This window comes from Malania oleifera, chromosome 5 (assembly GCF_029873635.1).
Source record: "Malania oleifera isolate guangnan ecotype guangnan chromosome 5, ASM2987363v1, whole genome shotgun sequence".
Classification (NCBI taxonomy): domain Eukaryota; kingdom Viridiplantae; phylum Streptophyta; class Magnoliopsida; order Santalales; family Ximeniaceae; genus Malania; species Malania oleifera.
This window is the reverse complement of record NC_080421.1, coordinates 86,645,443-86,659,024: the sequence shown is the minus strand read 5'-3', so window position 1 is coordinate 86,659,024 and position 13,582 is coordinate 86,645,443. Positions and strand designations below refer to the sequence as shown.

General features: G+C 39.1%; 1 protein-coding gene across 2 annotated transcripts in view; it reads left to right on the top strand.

Moving 5' to 3' along the window:
- The window catches only part of LOC131156701 (mitochondrial Rho GTPase 1-like), a 59,288-nt gene that overhangs the window by 7,484 nt on the left and 38,222 nt on the right, over window positions 1-13,582 (top strand). For both annotated transcript variants that reach the window (XM_058110585.1, XM_058110586.1), the window contains exons 4-5: window positions 2,101-2,277; window positions 2,435-2,686. In XM_058110585.1, the coding sequence (XP_057966568.1) occupies window positions 2,101-2,277; window positions 2,435-2,686 (429 nt within the window). The remainder of the gene's footprint in view (window positions 1-2,100; window positions 2,278-2,434; window positions 2,687-13,582) is intronic.

Sequence of the window (13,582 nt, the reverse complement as noted above, 5' to 3'; positions counted from 1 at the left end):
GGTCTGTCCCTTCACTGGACCCTGCATATGTGGGAGCTTTGTGTGCTGGGCGCCCCTTTTTTATAATCAAACTTGTGAGGGAAAATTGTTTTTAATTGTTTTTAAGGACAATTCAATCCCAAGTTCCTCACTAACAAGCACAACTAGAAAGACAACTGCTTATAAGCTCAAATTTGAGATGGTCACTCATGTTGCATGTTTGGAGAATGAAAGGGGAGAAAGGAGCTCTGTTGCAAGTTCTTGGGTTTGAAAAAAAACCCCAAGATATACTTGGTCCATGGAGATTTCCAAAACTTCAGCCAAAAGCTTCCATTAAAAAAGAAATCAAAGTTCTGTTTCCATTCAGCCCCTCCCATAATCCACAATTTTGGTAAATTTGGCAAAATTTTGTTCCTTGCTTATAAATCCAATTCAATCCCAAGTCCCCAACTAACAAGCACCATTGTTTTATGCTGTTTTTATTTTTATTTAATTATTTCATTTAACTCATGCCTATGCTGTAAATTAACAACAGACAATAGGGTTTAGGTAGTTTTTTAATGGAAAATGATTTTTTAAAAATTAATTAAAGCATCATGAATTTTTTTTGCACTTGAAATTAACAACAGACAATTGAGGTTGTTCTGTGGAAATTTCTGTGCTGCTACCTATACATAGATATCTGGTAATCTGCTAATCATATCTGCCTGATCTTGTAGTCCTTCAAAAATGCAACACTCAGTTCTTGGTTTTGAATAAAAAGGCCCCAAAATGGTCATGTTTTTTTTTCCATTAAAAGTTCTGAAAATTTGGCCAGAATTTCTGTAAGTTGTGTTTCCATTTGTCCACTCCCATAATTCAAAATTTTGGTAGATTCGGTGAAATTTAATATCTTGTCTATGACATACAATTCTGAAACATCATATTCATAAAGTAAAAATTGCTGAGATGAGATTGCTATGGTAGATGAGTGGTATAATGTTAAAAGATAAATTAAGGAATGACCATATTCATGGTAAGTTGGGTGTAGCTCCTGTAGAAGATAAGATGAGGGAGAGGCGACTTAGATGGTTTGGGCATGTGCAATGTTGGCCAAATAGCATAACAGTGAGGGGAAGTGAGCTAGTTATTGTAAGGAATAGTAGAAAGGGTATGGGTAGGCCTGAAATAACTTAATATGAGATACTGAGTAAGGATTTAACGGCTCTGAATTTTCGGACAAAATTGCCCATGATTGTGTAAATTGGCAGAAAATGATTAATGTAGATGGTCCCACCTAGTGGGACTTAAGGCTTGTTTTTTTGTTGTTATTTCTGAAATCTCAATTAACAAGCATAACTGCTTTGATGCTGTGTTTATTTGTGATTTAACTATTTCTTTAAGTTATGTGATTTAACTATTTCATGATTGTGTAAATTGGCAGAAAATGATTCATGTAGACGACCCACCTAGTGGGACTTAAGGGTTGGTTTTTGTTGTTTGTTGTTGTTATTTCTGAAACCCCAATTAACAAGTGTAACTGCTTTGATGCTGTGTTTACTTGTGATTTAACTATTTCATTAAGTTATGCCTATGCAACAAGTTAACAACAGACAATTGGCTTTAGGTAGTTTTTTTTTTCCCCTTGTTTTTGTTTTCGTTTGTAGGACCTTGGTTTTCAAAAGAAGTTAAAGTTTCATGAATTCTGTTTGAATTTGAAATTAACCTCATTATTGAGGTTGGTCCGAGGAGATTTCTGAGTTATTATATTACCCATACATAGGTATTTGGGACTTTGCTTATCATATCTACCTAATTTTCCAATTTTACAAAAATGCATCACCCAGTGCACAAGTCTCCCATGCCATATTAGGGGTCTAGAGAGGGCACGATGAGTGCAATCTTACCTGCAATTTAGAGTGGCTGTTTTTGTGGTTTGAACTCGGTTCGAATCTAACACCCTTTCTTTTGGGTCAAGTTCTGTCTCAGAAAAAAAAAAAAGAAAAAAAAAAATTTAAACATTGAAGCCACCTTATCTAACTAAATGATAAACATTAAAAAATCATATGTAATTTATCTTGTATTTGATTTCTTGAATTTTGATTGTTGGAACAATAAAACATTAAATCTATTTATTTGTAGGTCCCTGATGTTTTTTATTATGCTCAAAAAGCAGTACTACATCCAACAGCTCCATTGTTTGATCAAGAAACACAGACCTTGCAACCACGATGTATGAGGGCATTGAAGAGGATATTTATCCTTTGTGATCATGACATGGATGGTGCCCTCAGTGATGAGGAACTGAATGAATTTCAGGTTTGTTTCTTTTCTATGTGTCTGAGGATGACAGTTTTAAAATTAATTTAGCATTTAATTTTTTACTAGTAATTATTTACTAATAATTTTTTTGTTGAGCATATAGTCTTGTGGAATACTGCATCTGGCATGCTGATTTCATGAGATTGGTGAACAGGCAAAATGTTTCAATGCTCCATTGCAGCCAGCTGAAATAGTGGGTGTCAAAACGGTTGTTCAGGAGAAGCTACCTGATGGAGTGAATCAATTAGGTCTTACCTTGACAGGGTTCCTTTTCCTGCACGCTCTTTTCATAGAAAAAGGACGTCTTGAGACAACATGGACTGTCCTGAGGGAGTTTGGATATGACAATGATATTAAACTGAGGGATGATTTTCTTCCAGTTCCATCTAGGCGAGCTCCGGATCAGGCAATCTCTCCTTTTTGATGTTCGAATAAATTATGTTGACTTCACATTTTAGTGGCATTTTTATAAAGTCTCATGCTCTTTTCCTCTGTTTTGTTTCTTATTTAGTGGAGGAAGACGGGGAGTTTGCTTAAATATTCAGTTATAAAATTCTGTTGCATGTACCCTGCTTACTGTGGTTTGGCTTATTGATTGAGGATTACTTGTGGATAATTTTAATCAATCACATTTTGTTTGAAGATTTAGAAATTAGGGATCTTGTTTTGAATAAGTAAATTTAGATCTTTTAGAAGTTCAGTTAATTTAGGCTTTTTTTTGTGTACTATAAGTGCTTTGGGGTTATATTGTAATTATTTGTTTCAGTTGTATTGTTGGGTCTACAGATGAAGATTTAGAAATTAGGGATTTTGTTTTAAATAAGTAAATTTAAATGATTTAGAAGTTAAGTTAATTTAGGCTTATTTTGTGTATTTTAAGTGGTTTGGGGTTGTTCTGTAATTATTTGTTTCAGTTGTATTTTTGGGTCTATAGGTACTTTCTTTGTATTTATTAGTGATCTGGTATCAGATTTGAATCAGAATATGAGCAATGGTTCCCTCCCTCCCTCTCTCTCTCTCTCTCTCTTCTCCTTTTTCCTCTTTCTCCTCTCTTCTCATCTCTGTTCGTTCTCTAACTCCCATTTTGTCTTCACTCCTCTTTCGTTACTCTTCTTCTTACCACTTCTCTCCCTTAATTCTCTGTATTTCTCTCTGTTTCTGAAATTCTGTTCCTGTCCTACATCAATTTGGTGGAGCCTAAGAATGATTTCCATGCCATAGCCATTGACATTAAATCATACATGTTGCTGCCATTGAAGCCATAGATCAGAGTTGCATCCAGTTTAATTCACTTCCAATTTATTTCTATATTGTTCCAAAACATAGAATTTCAACAGGTTACACAAAGTAATCAAGAAAATTGTGGCATCAGAGTGGTGTCCATCACTTACAATCCTGCAACTTGCCAGAAAATTACACTGGAAGCCCTCAGGTTCCTAACACCGTTTTCAGGAAAGATACATGACATCACTATAACAATTTAAGACAGAAACCACCCAAAGGCCTACCTGTGAAATTTCATAGCTATACAACCGCAGAGAGCCCCCCACATAAAAAGGGTGTCACTAGGCCATATGGCTCCCTGCTTTGTAATGGTAGGGGAGGGTTTTCACAGTGTAGGCAGCCTTACCACTGCTTTTATGCAGAGAGGCTGTTTCCTTGGGCTTGAACCTATGATCAACCAGTCACAAAGGAGTAACCTTACTGTTGATCCAAGGCTCACCCTCAGAGAACCCCCACATGCTGGCCAATAATTTCTGCCCTCATCTCCTTTCCAAATCCTAAACTTTCAGACCTTTTCTTCACACACTATCACCACCTCTAGGTCACCATATACTACTGGCCAGAATACCATTGCTTGAGGAGCCTCTCTGGCGGCTCACACTCCCCACTCGCAATGTGGGGAAACTGCCAGTCTTCTCCCACTTTGAGAACTGTGAGAAATTGATTTCAGCCACGATATTTTGGTTTTTCCTCTTGAGATTTTGAAGCTGTTTGATTGAAAACTGATTCTCAAGTTTGTTTTACATCTCAAATGATAAATTCAGTTTCTGAGCACCTTGCACAACTTTCTATTTTTGATCAGTAAAAAGGTATGCATTAAAAAGGCATCAAGGGGATGCCAAACCATAGTACAAGAAATCAATCACCCTTTAGGGTGTCACAAAAATAAAAAATTACATTAAACTCATTTGCAACAAGTCCACTATGCCAACTAGTAACCGCAGTAAACCACTGCTTTTTGCTGAACTGAAGAGTCAAGATTGAATTTTTGAAAACCCTTTGTTCCTCTTTTTCCAAGAACACTAGAAAATTGTGAGAGGAATGAGAGAAAAAGTCTTCCTCTTTTCCTTTGTTGCCTGGATCCCTCTCCAGGCCTAGAGTTCCCCTCCTACAAATCTAGTGGTAACCACCTTTGTTTGATAAAAGACAAAGTCGCATTCCAAAAACTTCTAGTCCAGCAGCAGTGGAGAAGGGTATGGTCAACTGATTCAGCCTCAACCATGCAAAGGGCGCATCTGTTGGCAATGGAGAATCCCCTTCTCTGCAAGTTGTCCAGGTTCAAGATCTTACCATGTGCTCCTTCCCGGGTAAAAAAAGCAACCTTATTTGGGGCAGCTGTCTTCCATAATTGAAAGCAACAGGAGTAGATGTTGAATGATTCCTGGATAAAAAGTTTCTTGTAAAAGGGTTTGATAGTGAAGATCCCCTTCTTGTCCAAGCCTCCAAGGACCAATAGGGAGGTCATGAGTATTTTGAGGATGGATTTTGTAAAGATGATTGTAGAAATCTGTGAGCTGGTGAAGTTTGCAATCATCCACATTTCTATGACAAAAGGTATTCCAGAAAAAACCCCTTGTAATGTTGCTTGAAGGTGCTGACTAATGGAAGAAACTCTTATCACAAGCTATGTTGTATATAGCTGGAAATGAGACACTGAGAGCCTCAAGATAAATCTACACATCATGCCAAACAAAAATGTTGTCTCCATTCCCCACCTGATGAGAAGAAGTCATTCCAACTTTTCTTGATGAATTTCCACACCCCTGTGCCATATGGTCCTCTGCTAGCCTGGGAGGTCCACCCATTGTGCTCAAGCCCATATTTCATTGCAACAATTTTTTGCCAAAGGTGATCCTTCTCAGTCATGAATATCCAAAGCCATTTTCCAAGAAGGGCTTTATTGAAGATGTGAAGGAACTTCAAACCCAAGCCTCTTGAACTAATTAGCTGTTTCACCAGGCCCCATTTGACTAGGAGAATTTGAATTCTGCCCCCAGGTTCCCCCAAAGGAACCTCCTTTGAATCCCTTCCAGTCTTTTGGCAATAGAAATTGGGAGAGGAAGGAGTGACATGAAATAAATGGGAAGGTGTTATCTGGGAATAAAAGGTGAGGGGCCTCCAAAGATCTTCCATTACTGCCGACTTTGAGGCCTTTAAGGAGTCCTCTATCGATGGCTTTTTCCAGCATGAGGCTTAGCACCTCCATCACCACAATGAAAAGGTAGGGAGACAAAGGATTACTTGTCTTAGGCCTCTGGAGGAGCCAAAGAAGTCAGAGGGGCACCCACTTATGAGCATTGTGAAGCTTGTAGTACTTGTGTAGCAGGTGATCCAACTACACCATCGCTCCCCAAAACCCATCTTTCTAAGAAGATAAAGAAGAAATTTCCAGTTGACGTGATAAAAAGCTTTCTCCATATCAAGCTTACAAACCACACCCCTTCCCCCTCCTCTCTAATAGGAATCCACACCTCATCAGCGATGAGGGCTGCTTCCATGATCTGTTTTACAGCTACAAAGGCATGTTGGTGCTGCCCGATAACTTTCAGGATGGCTTTTTTTATCCTTTTAGCAAGGAATTTAGCAAGAATCTTACACATACTCCCCACCAGGCTGATTGGACGAAATGTTAAAAGCCCTAGATTTCTTTAGAATCAGAGTAAGAAACATAGCATTAAGGTTGTGCATGAATCTACCTAATCTAAAGAAGTCTTCAAAAGTGTTGATGAGGTCTTGTTCGAGAGTGTCCCAATTAGATTGAAAAAAGGATAAGGAGAAACCATCAGGGCTGGGTTCTTTGTCGCCATTGCAATCTTTGATGGCTTGGAGCATTTCAGCTTCTTTGAAAGGTCTCTCAAGCCACTTCATAGTAGAGGGGCGAAGCGATTTGAATTAATTCCACCCACGATAGGTCTCCAATTTTCGGTTTCGGAATATAGGTCCTTGTAAAACTCACAAATTGTCCCAATCTCCCTCCTTGAGCTATAAGCTTCTATATTTCTGCCTTAAGGTGGTCTCTTCAAGGCTTATGATCTTTGACAACTCCTTTTTCTACAATTCCTCTTTTGTTCTTCCTTTGGTACTGAGCCCTTGACCCATCTCTTGTTCATTGAGATCCTTGGTGACATTAAGAATGGTGGTCTTTTTTTCTTGAATATTTCTGAAGGTGTATTCCACACCTTGAGCTTTTCTTGCAATCCCTTCAATTTTGAAGCTGGCACAAAGCTAGCATTCTCCTTGATCTGAAATGAGGACTACCAGTTCTTTATAAGGTCTTGGAAACTGCTGTGCTTTAACCACTTGTTCTCAAAGTGGAAAGGGGTTGTTATTTGACATCTCTTGCGTCAATAAGAATAGGGAAATAGTCCGATGTAGGCCTACAAAGGAGTCCTTGAGTGGCTTTGGAACAGTGAATGTCCCAATCTGCATAAATAAGGAATCTGTCAATCCTAGAGATCAATGAGGGCATTCATGTTAATGAAGTCTATAAACTCTCTAATGCAACTGCTCTCTAGTCCACCTCCACTTCTTTCATGGGGGAAAAAGCACCATGTTGAAAAATAACTCGAGGAGTGTCCCAACAACTTCTAATTTCCAAGTGCTTTGCCCTAAAAGGATGTTTAGAGGGTCCTTTGCCTAGGCTGTAGAGCTTAATGAGAGTCCAAAGAAAATTGTAATCCAGGTTTTTGAATAGACATGAGACTGAAAAGGAGTTTATGGAATGATCCAGCAACTCCACCACATTGAGAATCCACATACCAACTTTACCCACAACTCCAAGGGAAACCCATCCGTAGGTCTCCCATCCCTAGAGATCTTTGACAAGAAGGAGACCTATATTTTCCACTTTGGTCTCTTGCAAGCAAGTGATGTCACTTCTCCAATCCTTGAGAAAGGACCTTATTACACTTCTTTTGGATTTGTCCTTCGGCCCCCTCACATTCCCAGAGATGATTTTCCCCAACATTATTTAACCGTGCAACCCTGGCTATTGCTTGCCTCCGCTAAGTTTGTACAAAATCCCGACTTATAATAATTAACTGGGCATTCTAGATGTTTTAGCTCCTTGTTCGTGTCCAATTTCCTGTTGCCACTTAGGGGTTTTTTGGAGTTGGGTAAAGGCTCCACCCTTTTGTTTTTCTCAATGTCCTCAAATAGTTTGAACACCCTATCTTCAAACCCCTTAAAGGTTTCCCTAGTGCTAACCAATTTCTCCTGCCATAGCACCCAGTCAGAGATCTGCTCCTTGAATTGTGTGCTCTTCAGATCAGAACCAAATAACTCCATGAAGTTGGGGCTGTCCTGCACATCTGCAGGGCTGGGGCTGCATTGCACAGCCTCAACGAGAGGGGAATCAGGGATAGATCAACAACTGCAATTTGTGTGTTCTCCTTCATGGAGACTTGGGGCGCCTTGAGCTAAGGGGAAGGGTGGACCTGCCAGATGGAATTCCAGAGGTCGGCCATCAATCCCATAGCCTTGGTAGGTCCTTCATGGAGGGTGAAGGATCTGGAAGCATTGCCATTAGCTGGAGGAGAAGATTCAAGAGCAGGGAGACCAAAGATAATATCCCCCTTGAACAAAATGTTAGAACCCTTCTGTAAGTTCTTTTCAAGGTCAACAAAGTAGGAGGAAAGCTTGGGCCTGGCAGGCTTAACTCTAGAAAAACAAAGATCAAAGGAACTCCTGCTCTTCTTAACCATATTTGCAAAGGATTGAGTGCCTTCAATCTTCAGCCTAGATTGGAATGGCCCTTGTAGCTGGTCAGTTCTGGGGAGCATTTGAATGGGTACACCACAATGGGGGCAAACACAGTGGGGGCACAAGTGGTGAGCTGATGGAAACGCCAAAGATGGAGGAGCTAAAGGAGGGGCTGAAGCCTTCAAGATATCTACGTTTGAGCTATGGGAAAATGGACTGAAAGTCAAAACTTTGGGCTCCCGGAGGAGGGAGGGAGCAGGTGTTCCTCAACTCTTTTTTCCAACCCTTCGAACTGAACCCCTCTGGGAAGACCAAATGTCTCCATCCACTGCTATTGGTCTCCATAAGGGATAAGAACCTGCCATGCTTATACAATTTTTTGAGTAAGCTTAAGGGTTTTGTCCCTAATCTTCAATCTGTGAAACCAGGAGGACGAGGTTCCGCCCGCAGCCCAGAATCCTTCCCAAGCATGAAGGAACAAGGTGAACTCCTCAGGGTCCAAGAAATTATACTTGTTGCCCCTGCGATACTTCGTTAGCCGAAAAATGTCAGAAAGCTCGCCTTCTAAAATCAGGTGGAAAGATTCCTTCTCAATCCACACAGAACACTTTGCGGCAGCCATGTGGGAGGAGCAAGGAGTGAGAGAAACATGGGGGAAAAGGCAAAGGTCTGCTGAAGAGGAGATGGCAAGGGAAGGAAAGGATGTTAGGGTTGCGGCTAGGAAGGGGAGAAGGTTGAGAGAGTAGGAAAAGAGGAGAGAAGGGGATTAGGGCTAGGACATGAAGGTAGTTTGGTGAGGAGAAGAAACGACGTCAAAGTGGGCTTCGAGGGGGAAGAAACATCAAAGGTGAAGGCAGGAAAATCCAGGACAAAGGAGACAGATGGCGAGAAGAGAGCTGAAGCAAGGGAGGAAACCAGCAAAGGGGGTTGGCTAGGGAATTAGAAGCTTTAAGAGAAGTCAAGGGTGGCGACAAGGGGAAATGAGAGTGACTTAGTAGAGTGGATTAGCCATGGATGAGTGCAAGGAGGACGAGGTTGAGCGGCAAGAGCAGGGTCATCGCAAACTTCCTTTGGTTACCAAATGCTACCTTGAGCAACTTTCAGAACTGAGGAATGTTAAATTAGCCACTAGAAATTGGATTTCTACAAGCTATTTGAAGTTAATTGAAGAAATTCAAGTGCTAGTGCTTGTTACAAATTTTGGAGAAAATTCAGCACTGGCAGTGGTTTCAGAATTCATTTTCTGCATTTTGTAGATTTTGTGTGTGTGTGTGTGGAGACTTGCGAAATTAGGATGTTTGTTTGGGAGATGTGCTGTCAATTCAAACTTTAGTGTTTTAGAGGATGAATTAAGTCTTCCAGCATTGATATTTAGAATCAGCTGTGATCTTTTGAGATTTACTGTGATATATTGGTTTTCCCTCACAAAATTTTGAAAATTATCTTAAGAAATTCAACTTGTTGTGTGTACTATATATTTTGGAAGAAAATTCAGTGCTGGAAATACTGTGTAAATCTTGAAGAAATTTGAATTGGAGCCAGCATTTTTAATTCTTGACAAGATATGAATCTGGGAAACAATACATGGCTTCCATGTGTTGTCTTCGTGATATTCCTTGTTTCAATCATAACTTTTCCAAGAAAGAATGCATCGATTGGCTGTTTTATCTTGATCTTTATTTTGAATGCAATGGGATACCAGGAAAAAAATACATGGTGTAAATCTTATAAGCTTGTTGGATGCGGCTGATTGGTGGGATAGAATACAATACTACTGAAGACAACAAGGTAAATCTCAAACCTTCTTCTGGTTTAGAATGAAAAGTATGCTAATGTCAGAACTTTTTTATGAATGCTACAATGAAAACATCTTCCATCTCAAGAGAAGAAAGAGTTTTTGTTTTGGACAATATGAACTTCCAATCTCGAATGGGCCTATCAAGGATGAAACAGAAGTTGTTATGGACTATATGATCGTAGAAAGGAGGGAATTGCAAGTGAACTTGAATTCTCGAAACAGCCTATTGAGGATGAAATAGAAACTGTTGTTGTTTTTGACTGCACCTATGATCATAAAAATGTGGAAATTGCAAGTGAGCCTGAATTTATTGTTGTCATGGAGATCAATGTGGAAATGAAAGTCCATTGGTTGAGTAGATAGTAGACCACATGTTGCTAACCTTGAAGGGCAAGCCAATGCAAGGGAATAAAATGTTGAAGTTTTAGAAGAGTTCATGGAGCAGGCAGCAAGATTCAATGTTAAAGTTGGGAATTAAATTTGACACGGGAGTTTTTTAGAGGATGAAATTGTTGGATCTTGTTGTGACACAGACGCCCAAGCCTGGAATCAACTTCCAATTTTGTGACAATTCTCCACCTATCAACTTTATTGGGATTGGGAACCTTGAGAGAATTACAAATATTTGTTATTAATATTTGCATGTCAGTTGAAAATGGACTATTGTGAAATTACAAGTTGAATGGTCCAATTTATATTCCCTACTCTTGTTGTGCCATTGTAAAACTCGAGGTCAAGTTTTCTCCAACAAGGAGAAATTGATACTTGCGAATAATTGTTTATGATCATATTTTGTTTGAAGATTAGGAATTATAGATTTTTTTAGTGAGTTAATTTGAATGTTTTTTAGAATTTTGGTTAGTTTAGGGTTATATTGTGTATTATAAGTACGTTGGGGTTATTTTTTAATTATTTGTTTGTCGTATTGTTGGGGGTATATGTATTAGACTTATCAGAGTTGAATCAGAATTCTGCACTGGTTCCCCCCCTCTCTCCTGCAGCCTCTCCCTCTCTCTCTTCTCTCCTTCATCTTCTTCCTCCCTTCTTTTCTCTGTTCTAACTCTCTTTCTGTCTCTCTCTCTCTGTGTTCTTAACTCCTCTTTCTATTCACTCTCTTTTGGTTCTCTGATCTGTCCTTACTTTCTGTTCAGCAGTTGTTACTCTTCTTCCCCCTTCTTCTCTCCCTTAATTCACACTCTCTGTTTCTGACTCTCTTCCTGTCCTACATCACCTGTTCTTATTATTTTTAGTGAAAGATATTGGACAACCTGATGAGTATTTAGCCATAAAAGCTGTAATGGTTGTTTGAACTGTGCACAAAAATTCATCTTTTAGTTATTGATCTAGTCTTAAAAGTTAAATTTTGGTTGTTAGCTGTTGGTTGTCTTGTGCTTTTGATGGGCAAGTTTGGGAAAAGAACTGTAAAAGAACTGTAAGAGAAAACCCACAACAGTGCAAAAGTGATGATCCTGTACCAATCAAATGAATAGACAAGCGACTGTTAAAAATGCAAGCATTTCTCTCTAGCCATACTACCCAGAACACAACAAAAACTGCTCAATGTCATAATCTCCTTTCATCCTTGTGCCTCCCAGGGTCTCTAAAAGCAAGTAGTATGATAAGTCCCTGAAGAACTAGGGCACACCCAACACTCATTGAACATGCCAAAAAATTGTACCATATTCCATGATATAGAGCAGTGAAAATGCATATGAGCAAGAGACTTTCCTTGAGCGTAACACATCATTCATCAGAAAATGACTTGTGAGGTCTTTTAATTTGCTATAGATTGATCCATCGACACAAAAGCCTTAATATTTATAGTGAATTGTTGCTTTTCACAAACAATTGGCAAGAGGAAAAGGATTAAAGGAATGAATCATATAAGAACAAAAAAATTTAGAGGAAATAACACTGGAGATCCAAGGTCCAAATCTTGATGTCCCCTCTACAAGAGGTTTTAGAAGATAAGAATCCAATGAGCTAAGAAGGAAATGTATTTTGTGGGCTGCAGCTGTTGAATTCAATCTCATTGCAAGGGAAAGGTAAAGTATGTTAGCAATGGTATTGGTTTAAAATTTTGATTAATATAATGAGCGGTTGCAAGAAGATACACAAATGTTACTATGTAGTTGAATAATGTGGAACCGCATGATGTGCCAATGAGTACTATGTTCTGGAATACTATAGAACCATATATTACTTAATGTATTGTGTTAGTGAAGCCTGCAAGGTAGGTTTGGGAACACCATAGGGAGTTTTGTTCAACTGTTTAACAATATTACTTGAGCTTCTCAGGCATCCTAGTCCTATTTTAAGTTGGAGCAGGAGGACGAGGCATTAGAAGACTATTATACTAAGATATGTAGGATCTTTAATGAACCTAATGTGTTTCAACCTATTTTTTTAAGTCCTGAAGATGATTAAGCTACGTGGTGACTTTAATGTGGGTTTCTTGCCCAGATTCTTGTGAGCCCAAAACTTTCTTTTAAAGACCAAAGTTCTCTTATCTTTCAAGAGCAGCCTTGATTGAACATATTGGATGCCAATTGGGAAAATAACTTGAGAAATCTAGATTCGTTATCGTACGTGGTGGACGTGGTGATAGAGGGGGCAGTGTTAGAGCAGGTAGATGAGGACATTCTGGGGCAAGGGCAGGATGTTGTACACTTAGTGATGGTCATAGTGTTTGGCATGGTTTTGGTGGCTGTGTGGCTTTGGTTGGTGAGGAGGTTGTCATGGAGATACACTAATTGTGGCTGTGTAGGCTACATTTATTAACTATTAACTATTATTGGGATCTTCTGGACCACATTGCCATGCTCGTTGGTTATGGAGGTGGTGAAGTGCGATCTGATGTTGGTACAACATCTATGGTTGGTTTGAATCATGACTTGAGTGACTATTTCCTTGGAGGAATGCTTTTTTTTTTTTGTTTTTTGTTTTTTTTAGAAAATAAATATATATTAACTGAAAATCAATGAGAGGAGAGCAAGATAGTCTCCTTTGAAACAAAAAGACAAGTTAAATCAATTACAAAAGAGCTGGCTTCCAATCCCTTTGCAGGTCGAGCAGTGACATCCGAAAAAACATGAATTATTGAGCCCTAAAAGAGGCTAGAAACACAACTCTAGCCCATAACAAATGAGGGTTGGTTGTGCAATCCTAGGAGTACTTTTCATTATTGTCTACGCAAACTCGATTTTCCACCACCAGTCTTTAAGAATGGTAATATTGGTCCTGCATCTCTATTACCCTATTCTACACCATGGATTCTTGATTATGGAACCTCATGGCATGTGATTGGATCGCCAACTTTATCTGAGGTTCAACTACGGTCTATTTCTTTTGGCGTGACTCTTTCTAATGCGACAACATCCCCCTGGTATTGGTGTTGCAAATCTTTGTCACACTCAAGAGCTTAAATTTCGGTCGAAATGTCAAAATTTCGACCAAAATTTTGAATTTCGAGGGGTCCCAAAAGGAAATTAAGATACATATTCGATTTTGAATAAATTT